Source organism: Rhinopithecus roxellana, chromosome 8, assembly GCF_007565055.1.
Source record: "Rhinopithecus roxellana isolate Shanxi Qingling chromosome 8, ASM756505v1, whole genome shotgun sequence".
NCBI classification, from domain to species: domain Eukaryota; kingdom Metazoa; phylum Chordata; class Mammalia; order Primates; family Cercopithecidae; genus Rhinopithecus; species Rhinopithecus roxellana.
The window spans coordinates 74,831,353-74,845,575 of NC_044556.1; the positions used below are offsets into that span (position 1 = coordinate 74,831,353).

The following is a 14,223-nucleotide window of genomic DNA, read 5'->3' on the forward strand; positions in this document are numbered from 1 at the left end:
TGCTGTTGGCCTTCCCCACTTGGCCAGTAAGAACTGAAAACACATCCATCCATCCATACTTGTGTACTTGTTGTGGCATCAGGCATTGAACTTGGCACTTGGGATGAATAAGTCATGGTGCCTTGGCCTGAGGAGCTCTCAGTGTGGTGGGGAGAAATAGGCAGAGGGAGAAGATGATGAAGGGCACAAGAGATAATCCAAAGGGTGTAAGGGAGAAGAAGCCTTAATCTTAAAATGTTCCAGAAAAAATGTCTTTTGACCTCACTTTGATTCAGCCCTAAGGAGTCTAGGATATGCTGTCAGTTGGTGCACAGTTCATGTTCTTTCAACAAGCATTTCACAAGCGTTCCCTTTTATCCATCGCCAGCTGTGTTCCCAGCCACATACTAGTCCTCAGAGGGTTATAAGATAAATAGAAAAGATATCCCTGCCTTCAAAATGTTGACAGCACTTACACACATCTGAAGCAATCAGAGAACAATTCGAGTAGGTAGTCAATACATGTTAGCTAGTACATATACAATGAACAAATCAATTGATTATAATCCTAGGACAAAATGTCTGGCAAAAAAAAAAAAAAAAAGGCATCAAAGTGGGAGCAATTAATTAGCCATTACAGAGGATGGGGAAGGCTTCGTGGAGGAGGTGGGGCTTGAGCTAGAGATGGACAGTGAAAAAAGGCTGGGGTCATGAATATTGGTCAGCAGTCGGCTACTATGCTGGAAGCAAAAAACTAGAAAAACTGGAGGTGGGGCGCATTCAGACCAAGGGCTCCCTGCCACCAACTTTTTGTATGACCTTAGGGACCTCTTTCCTTTGAGGTCAGCATTCAATATAGGGGCCTAGATAGTACTTCTCAAACCCTTATAATAACAGCATCAGCATCAGCTGGGGAATTTATTAGAAATGTACATTCTCAGCCCTCATGCCCACTGAGTCAGAAATCCTGGGGGTGGGCCCTGCAGTACATTCTACCAAACCCTCCAGGTGATTCTGAGGACATACCAGTGTGAGAATTGCAGGACTACCTCGCTGCTTCTCGACCCTGGCTGCTCATTAAATTCACCCGGGGAGCTTTTAAGTCAAAGAAGATGCCTGAGCCCCACTCACAGAGATTGTGATTAATGGATGTAGCCCTGGCATTCATATTTTTTAAGGTTCCCCAGATGATTCTAATGTGCAGCCAGGGCTGAGAAGCACTGGACTAGATGACATCTCAGTCCTTTCTGACTTATTTTGCTAGGATGGGCTCGGAGAAGCTAAGCCAGGATTCCTGGCTTCCCACATCTCACAGGGTGGATTTGTGGACAGTCAGGGCATATGTTTGGGGGCTGAAAGACCCTCCTGGGATCCAAAAATCTTTAATCTCTTAATGAGCAGCTTTTTGATGATTTATATAAATTGTTCACCATTCCTTCATACTTGTCTGAGGCTAAGATACTGTGAACAGACGTTGACTTTCCCATCCCAGCCACCATGAAGGAGTGAGCATCAGCACACACTCACTTACACACACATACAATACACAGTGCTATAAATAGATGTACATGCACACAAGAATAACTGCGTAGGGATATTCAAAATCATTCCCAAGGGTGTATATGCACACACAAATAAATCCACTGTCAAAAATCCCAGGCCCAGAACACCGAGACTGCTTGGGAAAAGATTCCTTTTGGTGGGAATTGGGCTATTTAAAAGAAGTGGCACTTCAGTCTATGGAGTAGTGATTGGAGGTTAGCAATGGTCTTCTGTAAGCTACCTGCTCTGGGCAGAGGCAGGTAGCCCACAGGAGGATACTGAGGGCAGATGCTGAGGACATCCTTGTTTCTCATACAGATTCGGGCTGATGGTCCCCCCCATGGTGGGGTCCAGTACGAGATGGTCTCTGTGCTCAAGGACGGAAGCCCCATCCTCCGGGACATGGCCTTCTCCATTGATCAGCGCTACCTGTACGTCATGTCTGAGAGACAGGTAAGTGATAACAGCCATCTCTCCTTTCCAAACTCCAAGAAACTGCTAATAATCTGTCACCTTTGTTCAGAAACTGTTCAGTCCAAGAAGAGAGACCTCTGGGCTTGCAGCACAGGGGTCCTGAGAGGGGCAGAGTCCCTGTAGGCTTTTGCAGGGAGCTAGAGAAAAGCAGCCGGGGGCCAGCCACTTCCCGGAGGCTTCACTGTAGGCCACAGCCCCTGTCTCAGCAAGTAATGAAGAGCTCTGCAAGAACAGGCCAGACTGCGTGGAGCAGCTTGGTGTGATTAGGAGGTAGATTTACTGCTCTCACGCCCACAGAGTCTGCGGCTCAAGGGAGCCAAAGAGGTGTAAATAATCCGGGCCTCCAGGCTGGGCCCACTCCTGGGAGAGGCAGACCCAAGATAGGGCCCCAGAAGGAAATAAAAATCTTGGCGTGAGTCTTAGACTGGTGCAGAGTATAAGCTGGTCAGCTCTGGGAAGCTGAAACCAGGCCTATGGAGGTGGGGAGCCCAAAGAAATAGACTTCCACCCTCTGTAGGGAAACAACTGAGCAAGTCTTCCACCCTCTGGGATGGATTGAGACTGTGTGTCCTGTGAATATGTGTGAGTAGAGAAAAGGCAAATGCAGAGAGAGCCATGGTGAAGGGAAAGAGAAGCAGGGAAGGCAGGGGATTCATGAGATCAATAGAGACCCAGAAAGCTAAGCAAGGACCTTAGCCAAGCCTGGCACATTCCATTCATTCGGTCAGTGGGTTAATAGTTGTTCAGCAGCAGCAGGGGTCTTGTCATTTTTCTTAACAGGGTAAGTGAAATAAAGGTCAAAGAAATGAGGAAAAGGATTGCCAGTCTGTCCCAGCAGCTGAGGACACTGACTTTGGTAGAGCTGAAAGCCCAGAGAGCTTTCACCAGTTGCTTCCCAGCTCATGTCATTCTCAGAGAATTCTGCAAGAGTTCCAATTCTGCAAGTTGATCAAACTTACCCTTTCCAGAGCTCTCCTTACCTCCTTTCTTTTCGAATGTAAGAAGTCTGAATCAGGGGATGAGGGATGAGCAGAAGAAGTAAGGAAGAGACAAGTGTGCACACAACAGCATTAAGGGAAGCAGTGATGCAGTTCTGACTTGAAAATTAGTTCTTGAGGACAGATGACGTAAATCATATGATAATTGCATGCAAATTACATCCAGATCCTCTTGAATCCACCTGTCTTTTTCACCTTCTTTCATGTGGCCTCTGCAGTTGAAGTATAAACAGGTCCAGATGGGAATTTCGTGGATCTGCAGACAGCTTTGCCTAACCTAGAGTGGGTAAGACAGTCTTGGAAATAAACACTGACCTGTCATTCCAATGAAACAGTCAGTGGGCCCAAAAAGAACTATTTCTGGGCACATATTTATTGGGAACAAAGTGCTGGGAATCATCAAAATGAATGAGACTTAGTCACTACCTTAAGTTGATTGCAACCTAACAAGAGAGAGACAGGTTCTCAAATAGCCCAATAACGTAAGATTGAATTCTATACATGCTCTTTTATCCTGTTCTTCTTTAAGGGAAAATATTATTTGTTTAGTAAAAATGGTGGATGCTTGTGATACAAATTCAAGCAATGCATACAGAAAAGAAGACAGCAGCAGGTCACTAAATCTCACTACCCAAAATATAACACCATGTTAACATTTGGTGAGCACCATTCCAGGACTTATGCAGAAATAGATACAGATAAAAGGACAGATGGGTAGATGATGACCTATATAGGTAGATAAAATGATGGGTAGAGATTGAATAGGTGCACATTTTATGCAATATTTTTCAGAGGCACTGTGTGTAGCAGAGGACCAGGCAGGTAGCTCTGGGTAAGAGCTTTCTTAGATTCTCTGAGCCCAGCAAAGTGGGAAAGAAGAAGTGACCAATGAGACCTTAGTGGGACCGAGAAGGTACCAAGGCATACATTTTAGCTGCATATCTTTTTATCCAATGAGACACTTTCTGAAAATCCATCCGAAATGTAACCAAAGAATAGGGGCTGGGTCAAGGTTGGAGGTGGATGAGTGGGTTTCAGAGAATATAGTCACCTCCTAGATCCATATCTGACGCCATCTCTGAGAGCATCAGCCTGGCCACACCAACTGTCCACATAGCTTATCTGTAAATATCCCTCCTCTGTCCCACCTTCTGCTTCAGGTACCCAGTTCTTGTTACAATCTGCACCAAACAGAGGGGTTTAGCAGTAGCCAGCCACAATGAGCAGAGATAGGAAGAACTTAGGTTTCATGCCATGGACTGTCTCCGGTCAAGTGAGATATTAGTAGGGGGAGCTCCCTGTAGCAGATGGAGCTGTGATTAGGAGGCAAAGTCTAAGGGGGATTTGTGGTGGAGCTCTGAGACCTGTCACCTGGAGAGCCGTGAATTATGTAGAAATAGGTAGCCAGGTGACTTCACCAGGGGCTGAGTCCAAAGATGAAAGCCAAGAACAGCTCAGGAGGCCCATCTGTCTGAGGCTGGCTGTGAGTTAAGTACTCACAGACAGCTCAGATGTCTTCAAGGAAGCAGTTGAATGTGTGGCAGGAGAATAATCTGTAAAAATGAAGCCAGATGTCCTGGGTTCTAGTCCAGCTTGTGCTATCACTGATAATAGAATCCTCTGACAGCTTCAGCTCCTCGTTTGTAGCTGAGAGGAGTTGCATCAGATAACAGGCTTGTCTCTGAAGTCCACGGGTCTGATTTGGACTTCATTTCACCATTCTCTATCTGAGTGGCCTTACACAAGTCACTTAACCTCAGTGTTCTCACACAAGGTCAGTGTGAGGCTCAACTGAGACAACAAATGGGGAATTTCTTTTTATACTGCCTCACATGCCACATTCTATATGGCCCCTTCTAACTCTCATGCCTCATGATCCCATTTCTCAGGAGTATGGAGATGGTGTGTGATGAGGAGGGGGCAGGGGGACATGACACAGCCAGTCATCCTCAGCCTGAGCCAGGAGATCTGTGTTCTAGGCCTGGCCCCACCTCTGACTTCAAGGGTGACCTGGGCCCTCAAATTCTCAGGGTCTCAGTTTCCTCATCTTTAAAGATGGAGGTTATAAATCTAACTCTAAAGTCTCTTTCAGATCTTACAGAAATTTGTTTAAGGGCCTAGGACTAGGACTCTGCTCTGTCTCTCTCCAGAAGATGACACCAAAAGCACAAGAGATGGGCTTGAGACTAAACCAAAAGCACAGTGTTCTCTTTTTCAATTTTTAATTTAAAAATTTTTTTATTTTGTTTTGTTTTGTTTTGTTTTTGAGACAGAGTCTCACTATCGCTCCGTCACCCAGGATGCAGTGCAGTGGCGTGACCTCAGCTCACTGCAACCTCCGCCTCCTGGGTTAAAGTGATTCTCCTACCTCAGCCTCCTGAGTAGCTGGGATTACAGGTGCGTGCCACCACACCCGGCTAATTTTTGTATTTTTAGTAGAGATGAAGTTTTGCTCTGTTGGCCAGGCTGCTCTCAAACTCCTGACCTCAAGTGATCCACTCGCCTCGGCCTCCCAAAGTGCTGGGATTACAGGCGTGAACCACCGTGCCCAGCCAATTTAAAAAATTTTTGTAGAAATAGAGATGGGGTTTCACCATGTTGCCCAGGCTGGTCTTGAACTCCTGGGCTCAGGTGAAAGGTCTACCTTGGCCTCCCAAAGTCCTGGGATTACAAGCGTGCGCCACCACGCCCAGTCAGTACAATGTTCTTAAGGAGAGATTTATGAGGCCACGTGTGCTCATATGAGCATCTTTCCTGAAGGGTAAACACTGTAGAGAAAGCTGGAATGCTGGTTTGGTTATGGATATGTGCAGATGTTCTTCAACTTACAATGGGGTTGCCTCCCAGTCAAGCCACTGTAGGTTGAAAATATTGTAAGTCAAATACATGTTTAATACACCTAACCTACCAAGCATCATAGCTTAGCCTCACCTACCTTAAACATGCTCAGAACACTTACCTTCATCTACAGTTGGGCAAAATCATCTAACACAAAGCCAACTTTATAATTAAGTGTTGAAAATCTCATGTAATGAATTGAAGATTGTACTGAAGGTGAAGGAGAGAGTGGTTGCATGGGTACTCGAAGTACAATTTCTATTAAATGTGCATTGCTTTCACACCACTGTAAAGTCAAAAAATCATAAGTTGTATCATTGTAAACGGGGACTGTCTATATTCCTACTTGGAGGCAGCAATTTAAGACTTTCGAGTTCTCTAAAAGTCCTAAGACCTTTTAAGACATCATGGGAATGGGTTTTTCATCATTTCACTTTCAAACAAACCTCTGGGCAACCTGTCTTACACTCTGCCCCCAACCCTTGCCTCTCTGTTCCCCCATCCCTCCTCCAAACATGACACATGTCATATTCTTGGGGCCGTGACAGTGGAACACATGGTGAGAGTAAAACCAAGTTTCTGGTCTTACATTCTGCCTAGAGAGGTTTTCATCTCCCCACAGAGCTAGAACAATCCAATATAGCACTCATGGGTTCTCTCTCATTCTCAATTAATTAATTAAATGTAATTAAGAAATAGGACTAGTAAGTGTTGGGTCGTTAGTGTCACTGCCTAACAAGTCAATGTTAATGTACTGTTAATAGATCTAAGACTGGCCAGTCCCAGGGGAAAATTTGGGAACTGATTCCCCAATCCTGTTAATTGCCCAGGTGCTCCACTGAGAGGATGCCTGGCTCTTTCCTAGAAAGTCTGCCCCAGCTTCACTGACAGCGAATCAGCAGACGTTATGGGCATGCATACAAGTTGCTCCCATATCCTCAGTGTCTAATGGAAGTCAGACAGCGAGTCCAGGGAAAATCAGGCTATGAGCCAAGTGAAAAACCAAGCAACAAGATGAAAAGAAACTTGATAGCCCCAGTTTTCACCCAACTTGTCAGGCTGGCCACTCCCAGAAAAGGAGTATAACTGTATACACAGGGTGGATGGGAAAAGAGTATAGGGATGGAAGCAATTATTCTATTTTCTACTTTAATTAGTTTGAATTAGCAGAAGGAAGAGAGGCATAAAATGATCCAGCGAAGGGTGAAATGGAAAAAGGGAGTCACAGTGGAGAATGGCTCCGTACAGACTAGAAAGAGCCTCGGGAACAGCAGAAAGGATGGTGATGGGTGTGTGTGTGTGTTTGGAGTGGGTGGTGGGGCATGGGATTCTGTTCTCTTATTTCAAGGCCTGGAGAGGCAAAATAGCATAGATGTTAACAGCCAGCCCATGGGAGTCAGGCCAACCTCCATTCCACAGACACTTACTAAGTACATGGTTTTGATAACGTTATTCAACTTCTCTAAACCTCAATTTTTTCATCTGTGTAATGGGCCTAATGCAATTGTTGTGAGGATTGAGAGAATGTATATAAATCACCTAGTGTCGTGTCTGACACATAGTGTTTTCAATCAGTGGTGGTAATTATTATTACTAGTATTATTCTTAGAACTTCTTTGGAATTTCAGAAAGGGCTAGAAACATCTCCCCCACAAATTATGGCTGGCACAGAATTCCCAGTTTTAGGCAGTGGCCTCCAACTGCCATTCCTCCTGCTTCCTCCCAAGCACTGCCTCAGAAGCCTCTGGCCTGGCCAAATGACAGCACTGGGCTAAGTCTCTCATAATCTGGTATTTATTTTAAAAATCCAGGAATGTGCAGGGCAGACTAAACAGTCCCGCTCCCCTCAATACACAGGCAGGCAGCCCCAGGCCGATGTGTGAGGCCCAAAGGCCAGGATAGCAGGCATCTATAGAGAGAAGGGAAGGGGACCCTGTGAGCCTGGGGCTGCATGCGTGGACAACGGGCCAGAAAGGGAATACCTATAGGGCCTTTCATTTCTGGTTTCTCCAGGTAAGTAACAAAGTCTCATGCTCATTGTGAAAGATGGGTCCGTCACTCTCCAGGTAGTGAACATTCAGACCCCAATTCCGAATGTCCTAGATGTGCTAGTAGTTGGCACAGTGTTCTGGTTATTTATTGTTTTGTAACAAACCACCCCCACATTTGGGGATATTTGTAAAAAACATGTCATTATGCTCAAAGACTGTGTAAGTCAGGAATTCAGATAGGGTGCACCGAAGATGTCTCATCTGTATTCTATAATATCTGTAGCCTCTGCTGGGATGACACGAATGGCTGGAGCTGACTAGAAGGACAAGGGGCTAGAATCATCTGGAAGCTTCTCCTCCTACATGTCTGGGAAGTAGAAGCTGGGATCAGCTGGGACTATTGACCTCAGTGCCTTAGACAAGCCCCTGCCATGTGTATTGGGCTTCCTGACAGCAGGTGGCCCCCAAGACAGTCAGAATTCTTGCTCATGGCAGCTCAGGACTCCAAGAGTGAGTACTCCCTACAAGAAGGTAGAAATTGCATTGCCTTTTTGTGACTTGGCTTTGACACTCAATCAGTCTACCTGCCTCTTCCCTCTGCTGCCCACCACCCATGTGATTCTGATGCATGTGGCCCATGAGCACACATTAAGAACATGATTCCCCGGCTACCAAGGTCATGGAATCACAGCGCATCAGAGCTGGTAAGGACTATAGAGAGCACCCATTCTGACCCCAGAGGAGAAAGATGAGGCCCAGAGAGCACCCTGTTTAGCTGTCCCATCAGCATTGTGCAACACCCAGCGCCCAGCTGGAGTCATCAGAGCTGGATTGATTTCTCCAAACATATGGGGAAGCACAGACAGCTTTAAAGCTTGCTGTTGATTTGCTGAAGGTTGTGTAAGTCCTAAGTGAGGTCTATCAAATGCCTATGGGCCCTGAAAATGCTTTCAGGAAGGGTTTGCAGGAATCCATCAGTAGCAGGATCACACTGCCTGGAAATTGCCCCATCAAGGGTATGCTGCTTATGAATAGCTCTCCAGGCAGTCTTCCTGTGGCAATATTGTCTCATCTTGCACAAGAGCAGGCCTCTCAGTGACTTACCTTCAGTATGCAGGGGAATGGGACCTCATCCCCATGGATTACAGGAAACTGGCTTTTTAACCACATCTGTTTAACGTAATTTAAGAGAGTTGAGGCAAGGAGACTGTCAGCCTGGAGTTTTCAGAAACAAAAATTATTTGGAAAGATTGTAAAGCCACCCTTTCCTGAAGGTACTAAATGCAGGAGAGACACCCCACCACCCCCCAAGAAATTCTCTGCATTGTTTGAAGACCCTACGCAGTGTCTGGGGAGAGATGGAAGGACAGGCCAGACCCTTAGCATGCCATCCACCAATGTCCAGCAGCTGCACCAGAAAACTAATTGTGATTTCCTCAGTTTGGAGGAGGCCCTGTCAACTACTAACCTGGATCTAGAACCAAAAGTAAGAATCCTTTTCAGAGGTGCTATTGTGATCCATGGGGCAGTAAGTCTTCTACCTGTAGCCAAAGCTACTGAACTGTCAAGTCCCTAAGGCACCTAAAGACCTTGGAGAAGGGAAAGAAAACACGTGGGGTGCCATGCTTCCAGATGTCCCCTGCTCATTTATTTTGACATCTCAGACTATTATTTTGATTGTGCACATTTGTTTAGTCCAGGCAATAAGGCTTCCCAGGGTGCAGGCAGAGCATGCCAAGGTATATTTTTACAAGGCGGGCAAAGTCTCAGTAACAGGAGACCTCCCTTCTGCCTGGGCTGGGAGGCCTTGGCTGAGCCTCTGGGGAAGAGAGAAAGTGAGGGGGCAGGGAGGAGAGTTGAGCCTGAGGGACTTTGGGGAGAATTACAGAGTTTGCGGATTAGGAAAGTGAGGATATGTGAATTGCTGCTGCACTTTTGTTTTAAAATGTGTCACTTTCAATCCAAGCCTTTGATGCACATGTGTTTCTGGTTAAGGATGCAGGACCCCAGTGTGGCCAGGAGCTGAGCGCTCACATCAGTGCCTTTCCCAAAAAAAAGGATGGAATCCTGCCTCCCCCGGGGCTGCCGGTGCAGGCAACAATGACCACCTCAAACCCGGGTTTTGATTTTTTCCTCTTTCTTTCCCCCATTTCAAATGTCAAGGAACAAAGAAGCTGACAGGGAGCTGATTCTCTGGCTATTAATATTCTCATCGGAGCATTTTTTTTAAATAAATATTTTCACATGAGGGAAAGGCAATGCAAACCCACCCTATTAATCAGGCACTTGGCTTGCTGTATTTAAGAGAGAAAACTCCAGCCTCTTATTTTGAAATCCTTTGGTTTGGAAAGAAATGATTGAATACAATGCCCAGGCTGGGAGAAGTGGTGCCAAAAACCTCATTTCTCTAAATGGGCAGGGGCTTGGAGACTCTTTCTCTAGTCTTTGACGAGGGATTTGATTTTTCTTTCTAGATAGGTACTGCTGAAGGCTGACACTGACTGCCCAGAGTGATGTTCCTATGACCGGGAGATGGGAAGTTACAATGTCTCACCAGAAGGAAACTTACCCTCCCCCATTCTTTTAAATATGGGGAAACTGATGCCTCCAAAGGGGACAGTCATTTGCCTAGGTCATCATCTGAATTACCAGAAGAATCAGGGTAAATCCTGAATAACCTGGTCTAGCCCAGCATCCTTTCCCAACTTGACAACAGTTTCACTCTGCACAGGCAAGAGCAAACACTGACTGTGTTTAAAACTTTTAATTAGCAAAATTAAAACGACCTAGGCCCAAGAGAGTTCCTGAAGATGTTCCGAAGGGTCAAATTAAAATAGGGAAAGATTTGCATATTGTTTGCATATGCAGACTCATTCATTCAATAGACCATTAAGTGTTGACCATGTATAATGCATAGAGCTGTCCACTGACAAGTCATTTGCATATGTAGATATAGATAGGGCTGTCTTTCTAAGTAATATTCCAGCAAAAGTCTCCTTCTAAATAGGGCTGCCAGAAAGATAAGTACCTTCTTGATTTCTTTCTGCTGTTTTCAATGCAACAGTAGCACTATCATGTATGTTTTTGTATAGCAAAAAATAAAATAGAATCCCTGCCCTCAAGGTGGTCAAATTCTGGAGGGGCGCAATGATGTATAGATAAATCACAAGATATGGTTATTTATTTGTACATCAGAGCAATCCTGTAGAATGTGTTTATGTAAACGCATACCACCAGGAAGGGACCTGTCCTGGTTCCCTCCATAATTGGGTCACTCAGGGGACTCACCCTCTGCCTAACATAAGAATCCACAGCTGGTTTATCCAGAGATTCTCTAGTGAAGAGCAGCCCTTTATTTTACAAAAGAGGAGATGAGAGGTCTGAAGGGGCAGTGACTCCGGAGAAGAAAGGGTGTACCAAGCTGCACGTGGAGAAGCAGACAATGATTGACTATCAGTAGTTTCCTGACAGCCATGGGAAGCAGCCAGCCTGGGTTCAAGTCCTGGCTCTACCGCTTACTGCCGTGTGACCTTGGGCAAGTTGCTTCACCTTTCTGTGCTTCAGTTACCTCACCTGTAAAATGGGCATAATTATGGCGTCTGTTTGAAGATTAAATTAAATTAATTAATGCATAAAAAGCACTCTGAAAAGTACCAGGAACATACTACCTGCTTAGTAAATGGTAGTAGTAGTAATTATATTTTTACGGTTGTGCCCCCATACATCGTCATCAGGCCAAGCCCTGCAGATCATGCTTTGCAAACAGCCACACCTAAAAAAAAGCTTAACCACCCTGACTTGCCTCTCAGCCCTACCTTATTTAAGCTGTGTTGAAATCTAACTAATATTTTTGCTGTGTTTTTCTTATTTTACTTTACAAACATGATCTCAGCTAATACACCAGTCCCATGAGATAAGTATTATTGTCCTTGCCTTTTTTAACAGATAACAAAACTGAAATTCAAGTTGACTAAGTAATTTGCCCAGGGCCACCAAGCTGTCCAACAGCAGGGCTGGGACTCCACCCCACACTTCTGAAGCCAAATCCACACCTCTTCAGCTTCCTGAGACAGCGCCCCCTGGCTGCCCTGTGGCTGCAGAAGGCTCCTGCCCTCCTGTTCTCCCCACACGCGGCTCCCAGTTAGGAAAAGGGTTCAGAGGCGGCTTTCTGGGCTCCAGGAGACCAGCACAGACTCAGTAACTCCTCACTTGACACCTTCAAGAAGATTGGAGTAGTGCACTGTTTTGTTTAAAAAACCAATAAAGGAAAGCAAGCACTGCCCCAGACCCTACATGGACAGTCAGAGGAAATGCCTCTGCAGGTGGTCAGAGTGCAGGGAGAAAAAGCGCTACTCCCCAGGAAGTTACTGTGGAGTTTATCCTGTACAGCCGGCCAAGCACCTCACAAGCATGATCTCCGCTCCTCCCAACAACCTGGGAAGACAGGTATTATCTCCCCCATTTAGCAAATGAGGAAGGCCAGGTGCAGCAATGTTGAGGGATCTGAACTGGGTGTTTCTATGACTTTTAGGAGGCAGAGCCAGGAGTGAAAAGCCTGTCTGTGTGGCTGCAAAGCTCCTGCACTGCTCGCCCTCCCCCGGCACCAGGAGAGCCCATGCAGAGACCCCAGAGGGAGACATCATGACTCCCCTGCATATTTTTCTACCCCCATCCAAAGCTTGTCGGTCTGGCAAAGGAAAAACCTTTGCAAGGAGGGCAGCTGCAGAACACATGGGAGGCATTGAAGCCCTGATTCAGCTTCTCTGGTGCTATTTCTAGTGTGAACCATGCAAACTCACATCAGCTCATTCACCGGCCCTAAGTAAGAGGTTCTCAGGCTCAAGAAAGCATCCTCTATTCGCCATCTTAAGTCTTATCCAGCCAGACACAGGCGGTGGGGCCGGAATGACACCTCAGAGCTCTGCAGCCTGCTTTTCAGCTCCTTCCAGGAGCGCTCCCTTGTGCTCCCTGCGTTGAGTTGCAGTAATTGAATGTGTTTTATTTAGACCATAACATATAGTGCCACTTTGGATTTCCAATTAGGCTTCAATCAGATGCCGAGAGTCTGATTCGTTTTGTTGTTTTGATCAACACAAAAGATGGCAACATCAGAGGAGCCGTCATGAAAAGTTATTTCCTTCCACTGATGACTAGGACAGTTTCTGTAGTGTGAAGATACAGGTTCAGAGGTGTCAAGAGAGGCACCATGCATCAGGGAGAGGGGCGGAGGCAAAGGGGAAGTCAGTGAACCCCTAGAGATAAGAGCAATTGGAAGTCCTGGGGTGCATGGCCGGGACTTGACAAGGCCCCCCTGTATATGTGGGCCAGGGCCCTGGGTGCCCCTGAGGGAGGGGAAAGGTGTTGGTCTCCACCCCAGCAGGTTTCTCACACAAATGGTTCAGGCCTGGCAGCCCCTCTCAGGCCTTTTATCCAGGGAGATCTTTGTGAACACAGCATTCCCATGAGGTGGGAAGCTATAACCACCACCGTTGATTTCTTTAGGGAAGGCCTCTGAACTCCTCAGCCAGAAGTGACCAGCTGTACTCATTTACAGAAATATGTGGGGGCTTTTTCTCACCACCTGTGAGTTCTAGCCAGCCACTCACACATGCTGCCTGTCAGATAAGGTTTCTCAATGGGGTTGATCCTAGGGACAAAATTTGGAATCCAACTTTGAACTGCCAGGGAGTTTATTGTGGGAGAGAGGTGGCAGGATGGCAGAGGGGTGATGGGACAGTGGCCGGGGAGTGGAAGGTAACAGTCTGCCTGTGCCAGTCATCAAGATCACTCACCATGCATCTGAGTCCAGGCCAACTGGAGCCTCCTTTTCCCCATTGATAAAATGTGTTTGAATGCCCCTTGCGGCCATGACATTGGGTGCATTCTTTCTGGCCATCAATGTGTATGGAATGGAAGCTGCATGCACAGCGCTTGGAGGCTGACCTGGGTTCGAGTATGCATGTGCTTGTGAGAACAGAAGTTGGTGGGGTTGGTGAGTGAGATGAGGGCAAACATTCCTGTGTGTTCTGGGGGTGATAGTGTCTACACTATGTTAGTGTTAGTGTCTACACTATGATAGTGTTAGGCTCTTTCATATACCATTGCATGTACCCACTGGGGGAAATGTGTGTTCGAGCCCTTCTCCTCGCAGTTTTATGCTGTTTTTAGAGCCCAGCTTGGCCGCATTTCCAGCTGGCTCTTTGATGTTTCTGTAGCAGGCCAGCTCAGGGACTCAGCATTTCAGCAGAAATCTCCACTTCATAGAGTGCATGCCTTGTGGTTAAGTTCCCCGAGCCTTTGCCACTGTGCCTCAAGTTACCTCCCTCACCTCACCTTGTTCCCCCCAGTTATTATTGGTTCCCACTTTGCAAACAGGTTGGGGTTTGAAACTCCCACCAGGT

The 14,223-nt window shown here is 46.3% G+C and overlaps 1 protein-coding gene across 1 annotated transcript in view; it reads left to right on the forward strand.

The window, feature by feature from the left end:
- The window catches only part of PLXNA2 (plexin A2), a 222,950-nt gene that overhangs the window by 100,476 nt on the left and 108,251 nt on the right, over positions 1-14,223 (forward strand). The window contains 1 exon segment of the mRNA XM_010365623.2: positions 1,840-1,974. Coding sequence (XP_010363925.2) covers positions 1,840-1,974 — 135 coding nt within the window.